This window comes from Blennius ocellaris (genome assembly GCF_963422515.1).
Source record: "Blennius ocellaris genome assembly, chromosome: 12".
In the NCBI taxonomy this organism is placed as follows: Eukaryota; Metazoa; Chordata; class Actinopteri; order Blenniiformes; family Blenniidae; genus Blennius; species Blennius ocellaris.
This window is the reverse complement of record NC_137661.1, coordinates 18,080,288-18,104,473: the sequence shown is the minus strand read 5'-3', so window position 1 is coordinate 18,104,473 and position 24,186 is coordinate 18,080,288. Positions and strand designations below refer to the sequence as shown.

The window sequence follows — 24,186 nt, the reverse complement described above, 5'->3', positions numbered from 1 at the left end:
ACAATACGAACTCAAACGGCATGAATCGGCTTTGGTGAGGAAAGGTCAAACTGGTGCGTGTGTTGAACAAGCTGCAATTAACAGATCGTGAATATGAGTAGTTTTGGTAGTAATATTAGATAAATCCAAATAGTCTAAATTGAAACGGAGCAACATGTCGGCACATTACGTGTGATGCAAAACAGGAAGTGACGTTTTTGGAAGGTCCAAAACAATCTCGCTCACAACACTTTAGCTTTAAAATTAGGTATTGTTGTTGAAGGCATTGGTCTCTTGTGTGGATTATGTGGAAATAAATACGAGTCAAGACAGCATGAGAGAACAATTAACTGATTCTGAGTGAAACATTTTGGTATATTGCGCCACAGAAAGCCACGAGCAGGTCGGTACGACCCAAACACGTCGAGTCGCAACGTCACCACGTCGTGACGTCAAACCGGACGTACACGTATAAAGTTTCATCTTCGGTAGTCAGCGCCCTCTTCCCTGCCTATGCCCTCGTGAGGTGGGCAGTGTAAAATATCTCTTTCTCCACCAAGAGAATCCAAAACCATCCGCAAAAATGGTGAGTCGCAGATTATTCTGTTACTAACGATCGGTGCGTTGATTAATAGACGTTTCCTTTACCTTGATATTAGTGATGTAAATACTACGTTATTGTTTCTTCGGTCAGTCTAAATCCCGTGTCCGTGTATGCAGTCGGTGTTCGATTCGCACCGGCGACATTTTTCTTTTCTAAATTTAGCCCCAACCCAAAAGGAGTGGTTGGGACCTGCTACAACTTGTGTGTTCACTAAAACATGTTGGAAAACAGTTGTTAGGCTTTTCAAAGAAGTAACTGTGTCTTATGTATATACGCACGTTATATGTCGTAACTTCGTGCTGACTTTATGGCTTGGCGTTGAGTGCCGGTGCGGCTTGAGCCTGCGTTGACAGCGGCCATCCCGGCCTGTAACCTCATTAAATCGCTCGTAGTTCGTTGTAAATATGTATCGGGACACTGATCTGTCCTGGGTACAACCCTACTTTCACCCATTGTTAACTAGGCTCGACTTGGGCGCTCCGCAAAATGAAGTGAATAAAGTGGTATACGCGATAAATGAAAATAAATAATCGTCTTCGTTGATGTTTTTGGGATTTGTTCTTCGTGTACGTGCCATGGTACGGAGCTCGGTGTGGTTTTTAGAAGTTGTTCCTCGTTAAATAATGGAATATTTTACCGGCTTCGAGGCCGTGCTAAGGTTAGCATTTAGCAGGTTCTGAAAGTGCACACGTGGCCTATTCCTAGCGACACATCATGGTTGCTAAAGCTTAGAAACGTCGACCTACCGACAGTTTGTCGGTCGTGTTGTGCCTCCGGATAGAGGGGAGGGCGGCTGTGGCGTTGATATTTTATTGGCGACCGGCGAAAAGCGCTGCATTTTTTCACGGGCCCTGCGTAGACAACAATAACGTCATATTTGATAATGGCGGTCACCGCCGCCCAGGGTGACTATGCGGAGCATTTTATCTTACGTAAGCAGCGCTTATGGGCACCAATCGGTATGAGAAGACGAAATAAAAAAGAAAATAGTCTTTTTCGCTTGATATTACGGACTCTTGTGTGCATTGCGCGTGGTGTCACACTGGTCGCCGATTAGAGAAGCGATCGGGGTTTTCAGAAAGTCGGCATTCTGTCCCGTGATCCAGTGAGGAGCTAGGCTGTCATGAGACCCACCGTGTTTAAATCGTACTCTGCCTTTTCTTGTTTAGGTGAACTTCACCGTTGACCAGATCCGTGCCATCATGGACAAGAAGGCAAACATCCGTAACATGTCTGTGATTGCGCACGTCGATCACGGAAAGTCAACCCTGACGGACTCCCTGGTGTCGAAGGCCGGTATCATCGCCTCCGCGCGTGCTGGAGAGACTCGGTTTACGGATACACGCAAAGATGAGCAGGAGCGTTGTATCACCATCAAGTCAACGTAAGCTTCATTCCCCATTAAATAAAACTGTTTCTCTTTCACTGCTAAATGTTTGTTAGCAAGTTCATGCATTAGCGCTTTTTTTTCTTCTTTTTTTTTTCATTATCAAGTTAGTGACTTTAATCTGACTAAATTAAAAAGGGAAATGAGGATTGTGTTAGGTTTAAGTTAAGGGGTGGCATTTTAGATTTTATTAATCAAAATTGATTATACATTCACTGGTGAGAGGTTGAAATGTTATCTTAATCATAGATGTTCATGCTATGTCCAGTATGGAAAAGGTTCAACTGTGGAGTATTTTGGCTTGACCTTTTTTCTCATGTGTACAAAATGTTTACATGTTGAATCGTGTGGCATTTCATCCTTCTAAGTTGCAATGGTAATTGGGTGCCATGTACTTATGTTTATAGATACCAGATTTGAAGCATCTGGAATGGAGCAGTTTTCCGATGAGTTTATTAATCTTGTAGTGTATATTATAGATATTCAGAATTGTTAAACTTTAGTAAAGTTTTCAGTTACTGTCACACATCAAACTTCCGGTCCAGGTCCTTGATAAAAATCGTCCTGCCTGTTGCTGTGTTATACCTAAATGCTTTATTGGTTTTTCTCTGGAGCTTAGCTCTCATTTATACAGTTTCAAGTTAAAACGTTTTGGCTCGTTGTCATGACAAAAGCATTTTGGGTTGCTGAAAGTGGAATATATTTAAAACATTGCAAGGGCCCTTGAATGTTGGCTTGGCATTCTTCTATGCACATGTGGTTGGTTGCATAAAGTACATGCTTGTTATGTGCTGACCGTATTGTTTTCTGCCTTTCCACGTACGTGGCAATTGTTTTGAAAATAGTGCCACCTTGACACAAAGACTGGTTTTCAATTCATTGTAGTCCAAATGGGGCCTCCGATTCAAGTTTATTAGTGCATCAATGAATTTCAGCATTGCTTGTCATCCAATACAAAGCTATAAAAGCTGCTGCTGGAATGGAACAGCAATGTATATTTGTCCGATTTGGGACATTTTTCCATCTGAATACTACTTGCCCAGTGTTTGATAGTCTTGTATGTTTGGCATGTCTACTGTTGAAATGACAACTCCATGTTGGACTATACTTGTATATATGCATATTTTAAGTGTATTATTAAATATCTTTAGTCTATGGTTGTGTCTAAGGCATACTGTTTCTGTCATGTCAACTCTTCTGAAAGTTCTGGCATTGTATTGCATCACTTTGGAATTCATACATTTCTCTGAATGTGCAGAGCCATTTCCATGTACTACGAGCTGGGTGAGCAAGATTTGGCCTTCATCAAGCAAAGCAGGGACGGTTCTGGCTTCTTGATCAACCTGATCGACTCTCCTGGGCACGTGGACTTCTCCTCTGAAGTAACTGCTGCCCTTCGTGTCACTGATGGAGCCCTTGTTGTCGTGGATTGTGTGTCTGGTAAGGGGAACATGGACAAAGCTCATTATAATTTGTCTCAATAATCACTCTATTGGACCATACTGGGAATTCCCAATACTGCTATCCTGTGGGTTGAAATGTTGTTTTTCTCTTATAGGCGTTTGCGTGCAAACTGAGACCGTGCTTCGCCAGGCTATTGGTGAGCGTATCAAGCCTGTCCTGATGATGAACAAGATGGACCGTGCTCTCCTGGAGTTGCAGCTTGAACCTGAAGACCTGTACCAGACTTTCCAGCGTATTGTGGAGAACGTCAACGTTATCATCTGCACTTACGGAGAGGACGAAGAAAAAGGTCCCATGGGTCAAATCATGGTAAGTCTTAAGAGACGAGTGAATGTTGCATCTACGTAGGTGATTTGGGAAGAAAATACGTTGTATGGCATTGCAGAACAAAGTTTATCTTGGGAATGAATATCAGTAAAAAAAATAAAATAATTTGATTGACACACTTGATTGTTTTGCACCTGATTAAATTTGTTTACCGAAATGCAACTCAAGATGTAAATTCTAATGTTGCCGTGTCTATCTTACAGATTGATCCAATCATTGGTACCGTTGGCTTTGGTTCTGGGCTCCATGGCTGGGCTTTCACCTTGAAGCAGTTTGCTGAAATGTATGCTGCCAAGTTTGCCGCCAAGGGAAATGCCCAGATGACATCAGCTGAACGCTGCAAGAAGGTTGAGGACATGATGAAGAAGCTGTGGGGTGACAGGTGTGTTTCTTAAATGTAAACATTGACCTCGCGAAGCAGAATATGGGTCTGTCTCAAGTGGAAATTGCTACAGTATTAAACAAAGTTGTTAAATTCACATTTAGTAATTGTGCAGCTTGATGAATTTGAAGTCTGTTTCTGGATTATTTCAGCAAGTATTCCCCACTTCTGAAAAGATTGGGACACCAGTTTGTATGCCTCTTAACTTGATGGAATATCTAAACAATTTGTCATTACTTAAAATGAATCAAGGTTGTGAAAATTGGCTTCACGGGACTTTGTCTTTGAATATTGCATTTATATGGTCAAGATTAGCTGTCCACTATTTTATGAATGTTTGTACTATTTATTGTCTTATTTTGTTATAATGCTCCAACTATTTTACAGTATTATTACCAGTCTTAGGCCACTGTACGTTACCAACATATACATATAACATTCCAATGAGAAAAGAGGCTCCATCAGTCCATGCCCCTTTGCTGTATACACAAAAATGCATATGTACACACACATAGCGTCTGGAGCAACTATTGATGCCAATGAAGCTGATGTCATGCATGTCAAGGGCACCGTGATATCAAAATAGTTTTCAATGGATGTCTTTGCTGAAAGACTATCCTGTGCCATCAGGGACATGGGTAATTTTACTTTTGTAGCTCAAACTTGGGTCCCAGATTGGCTGCAATTTTGGCCCTCTTATATATATCAAATTTTGGGTGGGTTTACTGACATCCAGTGTAATGAATGTGCCCTCAGAATGGAATGATTCAACCATCTTTGCATTCATTATCTTAGGTACTTTGACAATGCATCTGGAAAGTTTGTCAAGACTGCGGTGGGGCCTGATGGCACCAAGTATCCCCGCACCTTCTGCGCCCTTGTCTTGGATCCCATCTTCAAGGTAACGGCACATGTTTAGATATTTAAGGCACTAAAGTTTATGATTGGTTGAAATATTGTTGGTAAAATTTGAGTTAAGTAAACGAGGATACTGCCTGCAAGTGATGATTGAAATTATTCTTCACTTTGACCTGACTAATCAGTGATGACAAACTCAAACCTGAGCAGGCAGAGATGGTCTTTGAGACATGTTGACATTTATCAAGTTGGAACCAGCTAAAAAAAAAAAAAAACATCTGTAGGTTTTCGACGCAATCATGAACTTCAGGAAGGAAGAAACTGAAAAACTCATCCAGAAGATGGACATCAAGCTGGACACTGAGGACAAAGATAAGGAGGGTAAGCCTCTCCTGAAGGCTGTCATGCGTCGCTGGCTGCCTGCTGGAGAAGCTCTTCTGCAGATGATCACCATTCACCTGCCTTCCCCCGTCACTGCCCAGAAGTATCGCTGTGAGCTCCTCTATGAGGGACCCCCAGATGATGACGCTGCTCTTGGTGAGTGTTTTTTTTTTTTTTTCTCCTTTCCCCATCATCTATGTTTTGCGGACTTTCGGCATGCGACTCATATAACAACAACTGCCCATTTTAAGGTTTAAGGAATGTAGAAAGTGATTGATGGCTTTGTTCTGTAGTTAAATTTGGGGCTCTTAATCCATTTGTCAATCAGGTATCAAGAACTGTGACCCGAAGGCGCCCCTGATGATGTACATCTCCAAAATGGTGCCCACCAGTGACAAGGGTCGCTTCTATGCATTTGGCCGTGTGTTCTCTGGATGTGTGTCCACTGGCCTCAAGGTGCGCATCATGGGACCAAACTATGCTCCTGGAAAGAAGGAGGATCTGTACCTGAAGCCGATCCAGAGGTTAGTTTTTTCATGTGTTGAGTTATTGGTTATAAGATGTGACTCTTGTACACATTCAGAATGTCTGATTATCTCTCCCTCCCGTCCAGGACCATTTTGATGATGGGCCGCTACACTGAGCCCATTGAGGATGTGCCTTGTGGTAACATTGTGGGTCTGGTTGGAGTTGACCAGTACCTTGTGAAGACCGGAACCATCACCACCTTCGAGCATTCTCACAACATGAGAGTGATGAAGTTCAGTGTCAGCCCTGTTGTAAGAGTGGCAGTGGAGGCCAAAAATCCTGCCGACCTGCCCAAGCTGGTGGAAGGATTGAAGCGTCTGTCAAAGTCTGATCCTATGGTGCAGTGCATCATTGAAGAGTCTGGAGAACACATTGTTGCTGGAGCTGGAGAGCTGCATCTGGAGATCTGTCTCAAGGATTTGGAAGAGGATCACGCTTGCATTCCACTCAAGGTGATTTATTGAAATTTCCTACAGATATAATCAGCTGTCTCACTTGGGTTCTCTGTGTTTTTTTTCTTTTTCGTTTTCATTTTCCAGAGACGATCAATATTAAATGTTCCCTTTTTTATTGTAGAAATCCGACCCTGTGGTGTCCTACAGAGAGACAGTCAGTGAAGAATCTGACGTGATGTGTCTGTCAAAGTCGCCAAATAAACACAACAGGCTGTTCATGAAGGCTCGTCCCTTCCAAGATGGCTTGGCCGAGGACATCGAAAAGGGTGAAATCTCCGCTCGTCAGGAGCTCAAGACCCGTGCTCGTTACCTTGCCGATCATTTCGAGTGGGACGTCGGTGAGGCCAGGAAGATCTGGTGCTTCGGACCCGATGGAACTGGTCCTAACCTGTTGGTGGATGTTACCAAGGGAGTGCAGTACCTTAATGAGATCAAGGACAGCGTTGTGGCTGGTTTCCAGTGGGCTGTGAAGGAGGTAAACTTATGCAAGAAACAACAATTTCCAAACTTTTGTAGTGAAATTGAACACTTATAAATAGTTCTCACATGTCTTGTCTTTCAGGGTGTCCTCTGTGAAGAAAACATGCGTGCCGTTCGCTTCGACATCCATGATGTGACCCTGCATACAGATGCTATTCATCGTGGTGGTGGCCAGATCATCCCTACAGCCCGCAGAGCTTTGTATGCTTGTGAGCTCACAGCAGCGCCCAGACTTATGGAGCCAGTCTACCTGGTGGAGATCCAGGTGAGAACTCGTTAACTTGCTGAATTGAATTTCTACACAGATCAATACTATTGCTTATCCACTAGTGCTAAAGTATTTTTAGTGTTCAAATGTAAATTTGACTGATTTTTTTCCTCCTCTCCACTCCAGTGTCCTGAAGTCGCCGTTGGTGGGATCTATGGTGTGCTGAACAAGAGACGTGGTCATGTGTCTGAAGAGAGCAGGGTTCTTGGAACACCTATGTATGTCGTCAAGGCCTACCTGCCCGTCAATGAGTCCTTCGGTAAGTCCTTAGGCATTCATGCCTTAATCTTAAACTCAGGCAGTTTTGACAAATTTGTAAAAAAAAAAATTGAGGGATTAATCTACATTTCTATACAATTCATAGTTACTTTGTAAATATATTATAAATGGACATATTTAGCATTTTCAACTATATGGGTTGTTTGACCAGTTGTGGTTGTGTGTTTGTCCTACCAAGATTTATAATGTATGATTTGCTTTGTCCATCCTCAGGTTTCACAGCCGACCTTCGTTCAAACACTGGTGGTCAGGCCTTCCCACAGTGCGTGTTCGACCATTGGCAGATCCTCCCCGGAGACCCGATGGACGCCGTTACCAAGCCCGGTATTGTCGTCACAGAAACACGCAAACGCAAGGGTCTCAAAGAAGGTATCCCACTCTTGGAGAACTATCTGGACAAATTGTAAAAGCCTGGACCCGACGTCTCTTGTCCCATTCCTTCTTGCTCATCAAATTTAAGCCTACATCACGGGACCGGACTGTACAGAATACAGTGACAAATGTTTGCCAAATGGATTGACAATAAAGAAGAAACGACTACAAAAAGTGTAAACGATAAATAAAAGTACATAAAAAGTTGAGTGTCTCTGCTGTTTTGTTGATGATCGTGTCTGACTGTTAGTCTGTACTCTTGTTTTCAGCCTTGCTCAGTCTGTCACATTCTCCCAGACATTTAAAAGACAGATTAAACAGTTACAGGCTCGACCAGAGTGAAACCTCCATTTTGTGAGTTGTGGCATCAATGGTTCTTTGAATTTTTTTTTATAGATACATCTCATGCTTATGGAAAAAAAAGCTTTTTGTTTCGCAAAAAACACTTGACACAGTCTCCACTCAAACTCAATGTACTGGAATTTTAAAAATAAAAATGTAAATTGAAACGCATGAACATGCTTGTAACCATGAGCTCCAATCCTGTTCTATTTACTTGAAGGCAAGCTTGGATAAGAAACTTGAAACAAATCATGTAAAAGTAGCATTACCTTTTACATTTGTTAATATCAAAGAACATGGGTCATAAATTGAAATTTCATCATTTCAATATGGATTTGTTCTTTTCAAATAATGGCAAAAGTTGTTGACATTTAAGTGAATTTGATGCGAAAGCTCAAGCGATGTAGGTACACATTGTGACCGGGTGAGGGCGCTGGAACCAGTATTGAGTGAGCGCAGGGCAAAGCTCTTTCAAGGAGCCAACGCAGACAGTGGAAAATGAATCTTTCGGTTAAAAACTGCACCAAGCATTAAATGACTTGATCAATAAGCAGCGGATGTGGAAGTAACCATTTGCAAATACTTGTCTTGGATGCTTTATGTAACTCAATATGTTACTATCAAAACCATAAGTGGCTACATGTAGTAGCAGGTAGTTTTTAGTTGAAAGGTTGAGATCATTTTATACTTTTGTGTGCATTTTTTGCATTTGCTTGTAATTGGATAAAATTGACGCAGTTCTAACAGTAGTACAGCTTTTGTGTTTTTTCCCGTCTTGATAAGTTTGAAGGGGATGGTGAAAAGGATTGTCCTGCTTTGCAGTTTCGCTTTAAGTTTTTAACATGATGAATTAAAAGATATAATGTGAATGTGCAGAATAACATGCTGGCATAGTTATGTTTTGTTTTTGTTTAAATAAATTATAGTTTGATACGTAGGTGCGGTGCTTTTTGGATGTATATAAAGGGGCGGGGCTTATTACTGCGACGTCCTCATCTAGCCAATCAGGAGTGACGCTTGTGACCAATCATGTGAAAGGCAAACTGCTCTTCCTGTTTGCTCGGAGGATTCATTATCGGTGAGTAATAAAGCGTTCAACTAAAAAGTGGATTTTTTTTTGTGGAAAGAGCAGTTACTGTCGTGAGCGAAAAAAATAACATCCAGCGTATGAATGTCCATCTCATCTATTTATATGTTTTCCACCCGGAGAGTGAGATATCCTTTGTTGTGCGGGTTATTCTCCGGTGTGCGAGTCCACATAACGTTAGCCTCACCGAGCTGCTAGCACCACCCTTAGCACAATGAAGCAGCATCCATGAGTGAATTTGGATTTAATTTAGTAACTGACGTCCTCTTTCACATTGTGTCCTGCTTCATTGCTCACAGAAAGCACTCAGTTACAGGGACGGACATGATGGGAGGGATCAAACAGGAGCAGAGTGATGCATCGCAGCAGCCCAGACCGTCACACGCAGCGGGTCCACCACAAGAAGAGGTGAGCAGTGATCCGTCCAGCGGTCCATCATGAACTGACAAACAAAGCCAACGGCGCTGACAAGGTCCATTAACGCAACGGCTTTCTGCCCGAAGCTGAACGTGTGCTGTAAATGGAGGTTAAAACTGTGTTTCGGGAAATGCCCCCAAATCTGGACAATTTGACACACGGCACTTTAGTTACTGTTCTCTTGTGTGCAATATATTAATTCATTCTGTGCATTAATAACACAAGCTAATATATTTCAAATCACTACCAACATCATGCATGCTTGATGTTACTGTTTTATTACTCTTCACTTGCTGCTGCAACAGTGAAAATCTCCCCATTGAGACAAATGAAGGATTTGATTATCTTATTTTAATTTGTCTTATAAACGGAATGTGTATGAATTAATATGAGGAGATTGGTAGAAAAGGCCAACAAGCACAAGTAATACTGGTGTTGTAATAAAGTGAGATTCAGGGCCTGAATAATGTGCCTGTTTATCACCCACACTGAGTGTGACAGAACCAGCTGTTGTTGACATGTTGTTCAGTCTAATGACTCAGGAGAAAGGATTTCCTGAGTTTCTCTGGATCTCTGTGACAGCAGCCTGTCACTGATCAAGCTCCTCCACGTGATTGTGGGAGTGAAGAGAGGATTACTGGTATTGACCAGTATGTCCAGTAGTTGTTTTCCATTACCAAAAGAGACTTGGACCTACATGCCAACCATGGAGACTGTAAATCTGACAAGTTTCTTCTGCCTCCGCCAATCTTTCTTCTTTTCTTCCTTTATGAAGACTGTGCCTTCTTTTCCACAGCCGAAGAAAAGAGGCTGGCCAAAAGGAAAGAAGAGAAAGAAGGTCCTGCCAAATGGTCCAAAGGCACCAGTGACCGGATACGTTCGCTTCCTGAATGAACGTCGAGAACACATGCGAGCAAGATATCCAGAACTACCTTTCCCAGAAATCACCAAGAGGCTCGGAGCAGAGTGGACACGATTAGCCCAAAATGACAAACAGGTAGTTCTCTGTTTATACGTATTTTATGAAATACAAACATGATCCCCAAAAGTGCAAAATTAGGTTGTGTAATTATATAAATTCTATCAGCAGGTCTTTGTGATGGAAAATAACTGATATGTGCCTGTTCTTTTTCATATACCAATATATTTCCATCAAATCTTTCTCACAAAATTCTAGCTATTCCTTAAAGTGCCATTGACTTGAACAACGTTTTCTTCAGTTACGACATTTTTTTTTTTCCCCCAACAGCGCTATCTGGATGAGGCAGAACGGGAGAAGATGCTGTATGCTCAGGAGCTGAAAGAATATCAGCAGACCGAGGCGTACCAACTCACCAGTGCTAAGATACAAGACAAAAGGATTAAAAAAGGTAAAAGTTCTTCTGGTTATTCAGAAGTCCAAAGAGTCTTCTTCATTGATTCCCCATATCTCTGTGCCATGTGAGTCACAAAGTTCACATGTGTGTCCTTCTTATGCTACCTGCCTCTAAAATCTTGAATATTGTTTTATTGTTCACCGTCAAGGAGTTAAACAGCACTTTTGATTTGATTTGGAGTATTGTATTTTCATTCATTTATATTGTTTTATTAGAGGTCTCTCCATTTCTTTCTTTGTCTCTTGTGTTTACTTTGCAACAGTGTCAAACTAAATGTATTTATTTTTTATTATTATTATTGTTATTTTGTGTACATTTTGCTTTCTTATTTCAGAGGACAGTCCACTGATCAACAGCAGCAATAGTGCAGGAGCATCACTAACAAAGGTACGTGAAACCCAGACTTCTTTGTCAATTTACAGTCGTGACAGGTGGTTTGACATGAATATCAACAAGAGAATTATTTAATTTGTGCTTTTTTTTGTTTTGTTTCTGTTTTAGTCTTCAGAGCTCCCAAGCAGATTTGATATCCCCATTTTCACAGAGGAGTTCCTCGACCAGAATAAAGGTAACCAAATAAGCTAAGCAGTCTGTTTTCAGAACAATAAGACAAACATGCAGTATTTTCATTGTGGCTCGGAATGAGAGCAGACGGGTCCTTTTTGTTTTTCCCCCCTCGAGCCATAATGTTTTAGAACATGACACTACTTTTGTCCTCCAAAAATATATTGTTTTTCTTTTTTTGTGTTTTAGCTCGAGAGGCTGAGTTGCGCCGTCTTCGTAAGGCCAACATTGAGTTCGAAGAGCAGAATGCCGTCCTGCAGCGGCACATTAAAGATATGTATCATGCTAAGGAGCGTCTGGAGGCCGAACTGGGGCAGGACGAGAAGCGTACCCAGGCTCTTCACCAGCACCTGCTGGCTATTAAACACACACTAGTAAACAGTCTTTCGTCAGTCCCGCTGCCAGGTTAGCGTTTATATCATCTTTTTCAGAAATAAGAGCTTGTCCTAACATATGTTTTTGTAATGGGCCTTATTTCTTTTTACATCTGATGTCGCTACTTTTTATAGTTGTGTTTATTTAGCCTCATTGTACACTTTTATTTGGCTGAACCAGTGATCATCAGTCAACGGAGGAAAAAATGGTAAACAAGCCAAGTTTTGTTTTGTTTTTTCTTCATGTATACATAATGCATAAAGAGATTAAATTAAAATTAGTACTCAGGCTACTTTATTACATACATTTGGTATGTATTGTATTTCCGGCTATAATAATAATAATGGTTATATCTTATAGGAGAGTTGAAAAGTTTGCAGATCTTAATTAATTTTCTTTTTTAACAGGAACTGGCGAGACCGCATCTCTTGGAAACCTGGACTCTTACCTGACTCGACTCAATGGAGCGCTTGAGGGTAACCCTCACAAACATCATGCTTTGCTCAGCCAACTTTGTGAGGTTCTGTCTCACCTGGACAGGTAATTAATGTGGAGTGAATTACAAAATGTTGTTGCAGTATTACAACATGCACTTCATCTGAATCTTTCAATATACCTTGATATAGAATTTGGTGTCACCGAAACATAATTCCCACGTGCATGCATGCATTTGCTGGAGCATTTCTCTTTTAATGAAGCATTTGCATTCAATAAAAATCGGTTGCAACATGACATCAACAAGATGAATCATGTTTACTTGGTATCATCATTGAATGTTTGGAGTTTGGAGCATCACATTTTTTCTACAAGCTTTTATGTTTGATTGGAATATTTGCAACACACAAGCACATATTCATGAATGCTTAAACATTTATTTTCAATTCAGCGTAACATATCAAACATATTCAGTGTTAATTTATGCATTGTTGATGAAACCTTCAGTACTTGCTACAAACAAGTACATTGTTTACGCCTCTATATGTGGGGGGGGGACCCAACAGTTTGGTTGCTCAGCTGTGAAAAATTTATAATTTTCTTTTTTTTTAATTGAGCTTTATTGTTCTCTTCGAGATTCCTTAGTTGAACATCTTTAGACTCAGCTCTGATTTGCTGTATGTGCCTGTGTCTTTACTCTAACTGCACGCTTTCATTCATTTTCAGCGAGAAGTTATGAGGGCACATCATTCAGAGATCTATTTTGTCTCGGATCAGAGAGTCACGTGACCAGCCTGTTGGTACGAAATCAAATTGATGCCTTGCGATGCGGCGTGTAAGTGTCATGAGGTCAACCCACTACATCGGAGCTGGCAAACTTGTTTTTCCACTGCAGTGGCCCAAACCAGCAGAACAATAGCAACATTACCCTTAAAATGAACAGGTTGAACGTTTCAAAGAAAAAAGATAATTATAGCATTAAGATCTTTACAACGTGTGCAAATAGCCTGATGTCTTAAAAATCATTTTAGGGCTGCTACGGTCTTTGAGGTTCTGTTTTTGTTTGAATTGTTTTGGGGTTGTTGTTCTTTTTTTTTCATTCGAAGAATCAACCATTAACTTTATTTTTCAAAGGTCTAAAATCATGTCTGTCACGTGGACAAACGGCTCTCTCTTCTCAGGGAAAATGACTTATACAGCATGCGTTTTTGTTTTTTTTCCCCCAAAATCCCAGCCTCACAGTATTGTTTTGATACTTGACACTACAGTGCCAGCAATGAGGCTGTTACAAAATTAAAAGTGAATATTCTTTTTTTTCCCATACTTTACAAGGTACACTTGCAGGCTGAAATGGATCTACAAGGGGCTGCTTTTCACACGTAGGCCATTTATTTGACATCCCAGGTCTACTCGCTTATTGTTTATACGTTTATGTATTATTTAGAATATATAAAAAATACTCTGCATGTGTTTGTCTTTTGTAAATGCAAATCAGTGAGGAAGTGCTGAGAGGTTGTTTTTTTTTCTACAGTTCCAGAAAATCGGCAGATTTAAGTTAATTTTCACTGGCCTGTTTCAGAAAAAAATACAACAAGAACCATGTTTACTGTCATAGCTTTATATCTGCAGTTTCTTGATATGTCCGATGCAACAAGAGTATTTGTGAGTTTACAAGAAAATGCGGTTGTGTTCAAAATAGTGGCCGTGTTTGAAAATGTGAGCAAAGCTCAAAAGCCTGACAATAGTTTTGAGTTCCATTAATTGTGAAAGCTGCACATTATATTCTAACCATGGAGAAAGAGTTTTTACATTTTTAATTAACTTTACAGAATCTGAAAATATCCCACAATTCATCTGCATTTTTTGGGGGGTTCTGCCTTAGAAATAGCAATTCTGATGTCACCCAATAAGTTTTTCAGATTAAATTACGTACACCTTTATTAATAGTTACATAAAAGTGAGAAGCAGCTTAATGGACAGTGACACATTGAGGTGATTAAAGTCCAGGGATTTTCTTGGCCCAAAACTAAGATGCTGCACACTTACTGGTGTGTTCGGGTCGTTGTCTCTTCGAAAAACTTTTCTCTTCAGCATGAGACGGCATGACCTCTTCAAGCACTATAATATATGCAAACTGATCCATGATCCCTGCTATGTGATGAACAAGCCAAGCTCTGTAGTAAAAACATGCTTCCACCACCAGTCCTTGTTGTCCTCAAGAGTGTCCCATGGCTTGAGTTCAGTGTTTGGGTTTTCATCAAGCAGTCTGTGGCCCTTGCAACAAAACAGAACTTACTTTATTCAGTCCACAAAATCTTTCTCCATTTCTCATTAGTCCAGTAAATGTGTTTTTTTTTTGGTGGGGATAATTGTATTTTCTTCAGCGTGTATTTTTTAAAACTGTGCGACTTTGCTGAGGCTCAATCTGCTGTTCTGGCTAATCTTCTGTTTTGTTCCACGTGTCTCTGGTTTTGCTTTCCATTTTAAATGTATTGGAGCTCATTTTACCTAAGCAGCCTGTCATTTTCTGCATATCTTTATCTATTTACCCTTCTGCAATCAACATTTTAATCAAAGCATGCTGTTCTGAACAATGGCTGGTTGTCTCGGGTTTCCTGAACGAAATGCATGGGCAAGGTGTTGCCTTCATCCTTCAATAAGAGCCACACTTGATTGACAGCTGTATTTTCACAGACCGAATGGATGACCTCTCAGATTCAACTCGACACTATTATTTTGAACTTGAATATGAACAACTATTAATTTGAACATGCATCTTTCAATTGATTATTCAATTACAGAGTTGGAAGCATGCATATCATGAATGCTGAGTTTGTTTTCTCTGACTTGACTCAACTGGTAAATCATTTTCAATGTATAAATATTGTCCTGGTTAGTCATGTTGGACTCTTATTATTTTGAACACAACTGTACATTTGGTTGGTGGGAGACATTTATATAGTGTTAAAATGGGGGGAAATGGGGTATTGCATGTTATAGGCTTAGATTTACGTTTATTATGTCAGGTTCTAGAAAGGACAAATGGTCTCAAATGTTGTCAGAGTTGTATATTTTTACTGTTTCAATTGTTCATTAAACATACTGAAATACCATTTTCAAAAATGTATTAGTGTCTGACTTTATTAACATCCGTCCATCTTCTACAGCTGCTTAAAGTTATGGTCACGATGACCTACAGACTGGCCTTTCATTACTGCTAGCATGGAGACAAGCACAGATTCACATGTACAGACCATTTGTAGCTTCAATTGACATAGTTTAATATTTTTGAATTGCAAGAGGATTTGGACAAAAATTTGCATGGACCTACAACATGCAAAATCAAATCGGCGTATTCTCACTGTGAGGTGAGAGTACTGAGCTTCAAGTCAATCAATGCTCTGACTCACATCGCAGCTGCAAACCAAGTTGCAGCTGCTGATTTACCAAACCGGATAAATTGATCTTTCTGAAGTGGGATGTTGTATTAGCCACGTTGGTCCAGCAGGAGGCGCTGATGTAGTTATGATCCATTATTTGTCAGAGTTGCTGTTGTGCTTCTTGTCATTTTTCTGAATGGAGTTCAGAGCCACCTTCAAAATATTAAGACGTGGCATTCAAGCAATCAATAATTTCGAGTGTACAGTAAAAGATAAACCATTGATCCGCTGATATCACCCGTGAACAGAAATCTCTTGTGCTTTTTTTTTTCTATTTGAAACCCCTGATTCTTCCAATACCACTTTTTACCACAAGATAGTGCATTATGTCACTTTTGTTCAGAAAAAGGTGCAGCATGCACCAGTTTCATGAAGTAGAAACTGGTAATTCCGTGAGAGCTAGATCTAGCTAGATTTGGCTTCAATGTTCAATTGAAGCAAAATGCAAGTGAAACTTTTAAGAATTACTGCCACCCAGTGGACGTAATCTTTGCCATTTCACATTTGCTTCAAGATATGTGATTGCTTTGACTATTGCATAGAAACATAAACTATTTATTGTTGCTATTATTAGGTGTTGTCTGAAAAACGCCATGGGTTTTCCTGGTACATATGTGAGAAGTCGGGAGAGAGGAGTTAACGATGAGTCGTTTTGAGACCCTCCGCCCTGACACCCCACCACCACGCGCTCTGACGTCACTGCCAGGAGCTTTCCACGCAGTGGTGGTGCTGAAGCTGAACAAGATGGCTGTGTGTTGGTTTCCCGAGAGCTGAGAGGAAAAGGGGGACCGGAAACTCAGATTCACAGAGAGACGCGTAAAAGACGAGAGAGGACTGCGACGCCGGCGCTCATCCTTCACGTGCACAGTCTCCGGTTTTTGTTTTTTTTTGTCAAGACTCACGTCGGGCCCCGGTCCTGCAAACGAGAAACGGCAGGCTCCTTCTCGTCTCCAGCCGCAGCCGCTCATCCCCTGACTGGATTCTGCACAGATTCGCACTGCCAATCGGGAATCTGGTGAAGGAGCTGGACCCTCGACCAAAGGCTCGGATAAGAAATGTCATTGCTGTGTGTTGGAGGTAAGAGGAAGAGTCCATTCATGTCTTGGCACGACTTGCTGTCCGCTGGTGTGAGCAGTTTTTGTTGGTCCAGATAGTCCCACTCTTTGGACGGATTTCACCGGTGCGGATAAAAATGTTAATATCTGTCATTTATAGAAGTCATCTTGAAAAATATGTTTTTTGAAAAAATAAAAAAAATAAGCTGCTATAGCCCTATCAACAAAGATTTATCCTCCTCGTTATCTTAATCGATTTTGCATATCCACAGTCAGTTTATCTACTACTGTTATTCACACAGATATATTGCACTCCTGCTGTCTCTGATGACAGCCCAAGCTTATTTTACAAAACCTGGCACTGCTTCAACTGGATCGATTGATGGAGTAGGTGTATGCTTCTGGCAACCTCAGTCATACATAGTAAAGCAAGCTGTAATCCACCGTCAGCTTGTTCGTGAGTGTTTTACGGTTTATTTAAAAAAAAAAAAAAAAATATCTACAGGGTGTGGAGAGCTCGCATTATGGCTTTTTATTTTTGATTTGGCAAAGACTTGGAATTAGGGCAATCTACTACAATAGTCAATTTGTTTTCCTGTTAATCAAGTTTCCACACACTGCCACATACATGGCTGTGACAGTGAAGTTGACCTTTTCCCATTACGTCCGTGGTGTTCCGTCTCACGTCTGTCTGGAGTAATCCGTGATTCAGTGACAGATCCTGAGCTGTCACTCTGTCGCACAGGTGTGCGTGTACACTAGAGAGACACGGTGTGAAAGGAAAGATGTGTTCAATATGCTTGGTGAAATTAAGGCTTTCATTTCAACTAGTAGTGCATAGAATTTCCTGTGCTGTCGAGCTTCTCCAACAAAAAATTCCCAACATCTCCATATTTATTGCACATGACTGAGGAGCTTCATTTGAATGAGTTGTCATGTATAATTAAAAAAAAAACAACAACAACAACAACAACAAAAAACCTTTGAAACTTATATTTGGATATTTATTCAGTTAACTCTTCTACTCTTCCCTTGATAATACTATTTTCTGGTGGCTATACTGTGGCTGGGTTGGCAGAGTGAGTCATACCCCAATGGTTCTATTTTTTTCTTGAGCTTTACTTTTTTATACTTTCGTGCATGTGTCTCTCCCTTTCAATTTCTCCAAACCGTTTGTTTATGCACGTGTGTTTTTGTTAATTTCTTACTCAACTGCAAAACACTGTGGGTAAAGTTTAGTGCCTGAAAATTGCTAAATGACTGCTGATTGATGGTTTTAATAAATCGGAGTAGAAGGAGAATAAAGTGACTGTCAATGGAGTAAAATGCCACCGACCTCTTTTTATCTACTCTATATGTAGCATTCCCATATCCAACTTTGTCAGGAAAATGTCTATGACTATTGGTTTGAATTTATTTGAACATCAATTGTAGATTATATGCTACTCACAGGATTAAAAGTTGTTTTTTTTCTTCAAACTTTGTCTTCAAACAATAATACTTAGAGTTTGGTTCAATATTCAGAAAGTTTATAAGGTAAAATGTCCACGGCAATGATTTGAGGCAATGAAGATCAGAATATTTAATGAAATCACAGTAAAGAGTGACTCATAAAACTATACTAAGAGTACTACCAACAAAATGACTAGTATGCATCACAACTTGGTGTACATGCATACATTTAGACACATCTTTGTAAGTTCAATTAGGACTAAGGGAAAGTCATATTTTTGCTTCCAAAAGAATTATATAATAGCATCAATAATACAGTGTCTGTTTCTAAGAGAGCGCTGAAGAAACAATTCAAAAGTAATTACTTCTGAGCTTCTTCCTCAGATTTTGTGAGGAGGTGGAGCAGGCTTGTAGTGTTTGCGAAGAGGCTGCTATTCTTTTGACGCCCGTTCTGGAGCTGATTGCACAGATGTCAGGACTGAGATTTGGGCTTGTTGGTGGTCCCTTTATGTCCTGAAGCTTTGTTGGCATGGCAACCTCTGTGGTATTTTAGGTCTCTGCTGGCATTTCCTCATTAGTTTGAACACACTGTGTTACTGGCCTGCAGCAATGTTTATATTGATACTATATTTTTTTTTGACGGCGACTGTGAAGAATGGAGAGGCAAAAGAGATTAGGTTGTCCACGTGTGGTCGCTGTCACCATGTAGTATTATCTGATCATGAATACTTTTATTTGGGCAGGCGCGCAAACACACAGGCTTTATTTCTGTGGCTCATATTGGGCGATATAGTCCGTGATGGTGATGTACTGAGCCATTTAGGCTGAGCAAGCATATTCATACCCAGTGACCCTCATAACTGTCGCACCCTGCAGCAAGATGCCAGTCCTTGCCTTAAAATGCTTGAAAAGTGGCAGCCTTGGGCTTTTTTTCTCATTAATGTCTGAATTTATATAGATTACACAGACGTTTTATATGTAAGAGCACAGCTTTTAAAGGGCATGCAGTGTTGTAGTAGTCGGTATGATGTATAAGCTAATTCCCCATCTGTTTTTCACGAGACTATATTTTTACATACACTTCAATTCTTACAAGAGGTTTTAATTAGAATGATATGAGTATTCAATCATTGATAGCTGGGTGCTTTTACTCTAAACAGCCCAACTCAGGTGTTTTTCTTGGTGTACTGCAGTTGTGTAAGATTATGTGACAGGTACAATAACATTGTATTAGTGTCATTATAGGAAATGAAAAATACTAGATGGATAAGCGCTTTATTGTAAATGAACATTACTATACAGTGACATTTTATTTGAAAACTTTCCTTGTCACAGCAGCATCGGATAAAATCTGGAGCATGTGGATAAAAGCCGCAGCATATATAATATGAAATTCTATTAATCTACTATTATTTTTACTCAGGAACAATTACATTGAATTGATAAAAAGAAAGAAAGACTGAGATGAGTGCCTGATATTATAAAGTCAGAGATGATTTACAAGAGCAATCACTTAATTTACCTGCTTTGATTTGTCTTTATAAGTGCTCCTATTATCCTTTGTTGAAATGCTGTGAACCCCCCCCCCCCCCCCCCCCCAAACAATAAACCCCAGTTTTGTAAAGTCAAAAGGTGCAAGACTTTTAAAAGTTCAGAATTTCACTGTGACATTATTTCAAAATAAAAATCCAAAATTGATTAAATCACGCTCAATAGGGTCTTTCCCTTGTATCACACCATTTCTGGTCTCCGTGGACTGCTTATGCAGGAGAAAGTTTTTCTCCACTAAAATGTTTTTCTTCCAAATTCCTACGGATATTTCATAACATTCTTTTATTTTTCTTGTGAATTTGCAACTTTAACTGAAGAAATCAGTCAATGTCGTTGCGCTAAAGAGTTTGGATTGAGAAAGCATGTGGAAAATGAAACAAAATATATTATAACAAATATTGAGGGGAAAGGAGATCCTGTAATTGCTGTGGCAGCACCTCAACATTTTCTGTTGGGGTTTGCAGAAAATATGTAGCGGTTATTTTTAGCAAACCCCCTTCAGTTTTCCTATCTGCTGTAACTGCTGCAATGTGGGTTTTAGTTGTATGCCTGTTAGCAAGTGTCTCCCCACTCCTCACACACACACACCCTCACACACAAGACTGTCTTCCTTCTTTCCAGCACCCCCCACCCCGTCACACTGAAGTGGTTATTTTTAGTGTTGGGGATGCAGCTCACTCTGCCTGCATCCGGCTCCACAGAGAGATTAATGGAGCACGAGAGAAAGAGATAGAAAGGGAGTGCACGTGCATACTCTCCACATGGCAGGGGGAGCGAGTGATTGAGAGAGAGAGAGAGAGAGCAAGAGAGAGAGAGAACGATGACTGGCTAATGGTACGAAGAAGTGTAAATGTTATCAAGGGTGCAGCTGAGGTGCGCCAGTCTGTTGCTGTTTATTTGAAAGCAAACCACCCATTTGAATGCATCTTATGGAAATAAACCTTCCTCTCACCCCTGTGGTGTGACTGCGTCGTCAGCAGCTAAAATATCTGAAAAAGGATTTCACTTTGAAGTTGGCTAAAAGGCACACGCACCAGCACTCCACCAACTCTGGTACCTGCTTCATGACTCAAAGAGATATTTAAGTTATAAGTAAAATCTCACGGGGCTGCTGGGGTGAGGCTATTTTTAGAAGCCAATTTGTCCACAATGATTATCAAATTCACTCCACTGTCGGTGACTAAGAAAATGACTCAGGATGTATTTTTTTCCTTCTTCACTTTTGCAACCCTGATTTCCTCAAATATACACATCAGTCACAAGTCATGCACCACAGAGACAGTAATCTTGGAGCTTTTGTCACATAGAATATTTGTAATGCATGCTGAGGAGGTTCAATGAGGTATATTTAAAATGATGCTTGTTCTTTGTCTGTCTTTGTTAAATTTTAACACGAGTGAAAAGAGGCAATCTGTTGAGATTAAGCTCAGGAGCTTTGAATGTTAATACCTAACTGCTGAACACAGGATCCTGCACGATTGAATGAATAATGTCGACTCTTTTTACGTCACTGTGGTTTTAAGCTACAGTTTGGGCCCCGCCGAGGATACTGTGTGGAGGGACTGTCAGTGGGCACCTTGGCGTAGACTTACATTTAGTGTTAGAGTAGCGGGAGCATTGTTCTTTCATCCACCATCAGTCTCCTGTTGACAGCAATAAACAAACATGCATCATACATTAAGGGATGAGGGACAAGCCCTCCCTTCTCCTCTCCCAGTGTCACCTGTACAAACGGTCCCTCTGGCCCTTCAAAGGCTGACTTACAAATGTGGTCTTTCAGTATGAGATCCTGGCATTCTGCCCAAAGAGCACAGAGGAGTCCCCGGCCAAGAACTGAAGACCCCCTACTATTGCTCTAAAATGCCAAACTGCTGTCAATCACCAGCCAACCATACTTTCATGCATAGGAGCTAAAGGCAAGCTGTGCGAAAGATGAAAGTCACATGACACTCTTAAGCACAAGCCTGAGAAAAAGCCTGTGCTGATTCACTGAGTTAAATTTGGAACAAGTGAATGTGAACTGTTTAAAATCTGTATGAGAAATGTCACTAATACCTTGTTTTTTTTTTTCTCTCTATGTGCAGTGAAAAAAGGAAAGCTCGATGGACCCCAAGGTGTGTTGTGACCCGTGATAAACATTCATTCTCTGAATCTAGCCGTTTAACATTTACAGTATTATAACCACCGTAACTGTGCATCTCACTGTTTACAGAGAAATTTAACACATACGTGACCCTGAAGGTGCAAAATGTTAAGAGCACAACCATCGCTGTGCGCGGCAGTCAGCCGTGCTGGGAGCAGGACTTCATGTTGTGAGTGCCTCTTGCCTTCTATTGCGTCTTCCTCGCTCTTTATTTAAGCAAGCTTTGCCTCAATTATATTAGAGCTGCAATTCTGTCTGTTGAGTGGCAGCAAAATCTATCTTTGAAGCTGATTGATTGTGACATCAGGAGCAATGTAAGCGACATTTGCAATAACCTGACAAACCCAAACTGCTTTTAAAGTTTTGAGAGGTGAATCTACCTTGTTGATAATATGAGAGTTGAATTTTGACATGGATGTCTCACATGATGTGGAGATTGATGCAGAAAGCTGGAAAAAAATGTGTGAGAAACAAACAAAACAATTTTTTCAGCTCTCAAAAGAAACAACACTATTAAAGAAAAAAGTGGAATCAGAGAGTAAAGATGGCGAGTCTCTGTTATTTCATTGATTACATTTGAAGAAACCTGTGTTTTAGCTCTGTTCTCTGAGCTCATTTGGCCTTAAATGGTAATAAGTGTTGTTATCCTATCTTTGGTGTTACTTTTTATCAGACCATGGTTTCAAAACAATGAACAAAAAACAATAATAATTGTGGTTTTGCCCATCATTGACTGACCAATGAACAAGCATCTCCAAATAAAAACAAATCAAAATGCCTTAAGGATCAGAAATATGGGCCTCCGGCCTTTGTGATGCCATTATCCTGCTAGTAATGTGGTAAGATACAAAATAAACACCAATGAAGAAGTACAATCATAATACCATGGCGTGAAGCTGTAGAACAAGATGATGATTTGAGGGTAATAGAGTATTAGTGGTAATAATGGTAGTACTACTTCAACTCAAGTATATTTCATTCATTAACAGTACATGAATAGATTTAGCTAATAAAAAGAAATGAAATACTGTCTCACTCATGCAATACCTTGATAACATACATGTAATTGTAAAAGGTATAAGAATTTGTTAAGTTTGTGAATTTTACATTAAAGAATAAAGTGGAATTTTTCTAACAATTTTGCTGTATTGTAATAATCTTAATACCAGATGCTTAATATACATGAGAATATACAGGCCCCGAACCCAGTTTCACATCTTAGATATTCTTGCTGCAAAGCAACTGCACTCACTGCCCAACCACCATGATCCATACTTATTATTTTAAAATGCTATTAAATGAGGCTTTAATACAGTTAGTGCCCTTGAACAGAAAGGCGCCTTCACCACGGGGCATCGCTTCAAACTCAAAAAAATGTTATCCAGTTTGAAGCATCAGGGTCAGCTGTAATATTTATATTTCCTAAAAAGCAGTTATTTTTCATTCCTTTTCCTATATTTCTCCCTCCCACTGGGTAGTGAGTAGGTGACGTAGCATTTCTGCTGATGTTCAAGCTGCTCCTGCAGAGTTCGCACACCTGGACAACAGGGTTTCTCCCCATTCAAGCTTCATCAACAGTGGACAGTTTCAGGAACAGTGCGCGAAACAAACCTGACGAAAAGTGTTCCAGTATTACTGATTCCCACGATTTTACTTCAATACCCACTGTATGAACTCAACCAGCAGCCTCTCATTTATATCAGTCAGTTACTTGTTCTCTGCGCACAAGGAAATGCAGGAAACCCTTTTCATAACTCCCCCAGGCTTAATATTAGATTTTGATTCATTTAAGCCTTTGGGTACAGCAAGACACACAGTGACCTGATAATGTGCCACTCAGATGTGTAGTCACATTATTCTTAGATAGTCGTGGCATTATGCCTTTTGTGCTGTATAGGAGTTCTGGTCTGTTTAAAAAAAGGAAGCATTGAGTTCACTGCTGTTTGCCATGCAGAAATATAGATAGTCCCTGCTGATGTCCTATCTGTGCTGTCTCTTATATCTTGCCAGCAGCCTTGTTGACAATCACCTACTCCTTTTCATCATGCTGAATGACTCATTTCTCTCAGCCGATTAAATCATGGTGCATATCCATCAACGGATTTGAATGCAGCTCCTGATGGAATAGGCTGCATTTGTACTTAAAAAGCTTCTACATACAACGTCGTCTCCCCTCCCCTTACAG

At 40.3% G+C, this 24,186-nt stretch overlaps 3 protein-coding genes across 3 annotated transcripts in view; all 3 read left to right on the top strand.

Moving 5' to 3' along the window:
- The first annotated feature begins 430 nt into the window (after positions 1-430).
- On the top strand, positions 431-8,273 carry LOC308137348 (elongation factor 2b-like). Its single transcript, XM_080506000.1, has 13 exons — positions 431-565; positions 1,753-1,967; positions 3,229-3,410; positions 3,529-3,743; positions 3,965-4,143; positions 4,939-5,044; positions 5,286-5,538; positions 5,711-5,906; positions 5,996-6,362; positions 6,487-6,840; positions 6,928-7,110; positions 7,240-7,372; positions 7,606-8,273. Exons 1-13 carry the CDS (start codon positions 563-565, stop codon positions 7,797-7,799), a joined length of 2,580 nt encoding a protein of 859 aa, XP_080362126.1. The 5' UTR covers positions 431-562; the 3' UTR covers positions 7,800-8,273.
- Positions 8,274-9,173: 900 nt separating this feature from the next.
- On the top strand, positions 9,174-15,379 carry hmg20b (high mobility group 20B). The gene is made up of 9 exons (XM_080505855.1): positions 9,174-9,184; positions 9,493-9,601; positions 10,407-10,607; positions 10,860-10,980; positions 11,321-11,373; positions 11,488-11,554; positions 11,740-11,955; positions 12,333-12,465; positions 13,087-15,379. The coding sequence occupies exons 2-9, from the start codon at positions 9,518-9,520 to the stop codon at positions 13,097-13,099; spliced, it is 888 nt and encodes a 295-aa protein (XP_080361981.1). The 5' UTR covers positions 9,174-9,184; positions 9,493-9,517; the 3' UTR covers positions 13,100-15,379.
- Positions 15,380-16,855: 1,476 nt separating this feature from the next.
- Positions 16,856-24,186, top strand: part of unc13a (unc-13 homolog A (C. elegans)) — a gene marked incomplete at both ends in the record, with an annotated part of 47,660 nt that continues 40,329 nt past the window's right edge. Inside the window, 3 exons of the mRNA XM_080506696.1 lie at positions 16,856-16,877; positions 21,943-21,972; positions 22,071-22,170. Coding sequence (XP_080362822.1) covers positions 16,856-16,877; positions 21,943-21,972; positions 22,071-22,170 — 152 coding nt within the window. The remainder of the gene's footprint in view (positions 16,878-21,942; positions 21,973-22,070; positions 22,171-24,186) is intronic.

What these genes read in the sequence shown, in the direction of transcription:
- LOC308137348 (XM_080506000.1), top strand. An exon ending in TGTATCACCATCAAGTCAAC is followed by an intron (nt 1,968 to 3,228) that starts GTAAGCTTCATT and finishes CTGAATGTGCAG; the next exon opens with AGCCATTTCCATGTACTACG. An exon ending in GTCCCATGGGTCAAATCATG is followed by an intron (nt 3,744 to 3,964) that starts GTAAGTCTTAAG and finishes TCTATCTTACAG; the next exon opens with ATTGATCCAATCATTGGTAC.
- hmg20b (XM_080505855.1), top strand. Translation starts at nt 9,518, where the DNA reads ATGATGGGAGGGATCAAACAGGAGCAGAGTGATGCATCGCAGCAGCCC. An exon ending in AGACAAAAGGATTAAAAAAG is followed by an intron (nt 10,981 to 11,320) that starts GTAAAAGTTCTT and finishes TTCTTATTTCAG; the next exon opens with AGGACAGTCCACTGATCAAC. An exon ending in CAGGAGCATCACTAACAAAG is followed by an intron (nt 11,374 to 11,487) that starts GTACGTGAAACC and finishes TTTCTGTTTTAG; the next exon opens with TCTTCAGAGCTCCCAAGCAG.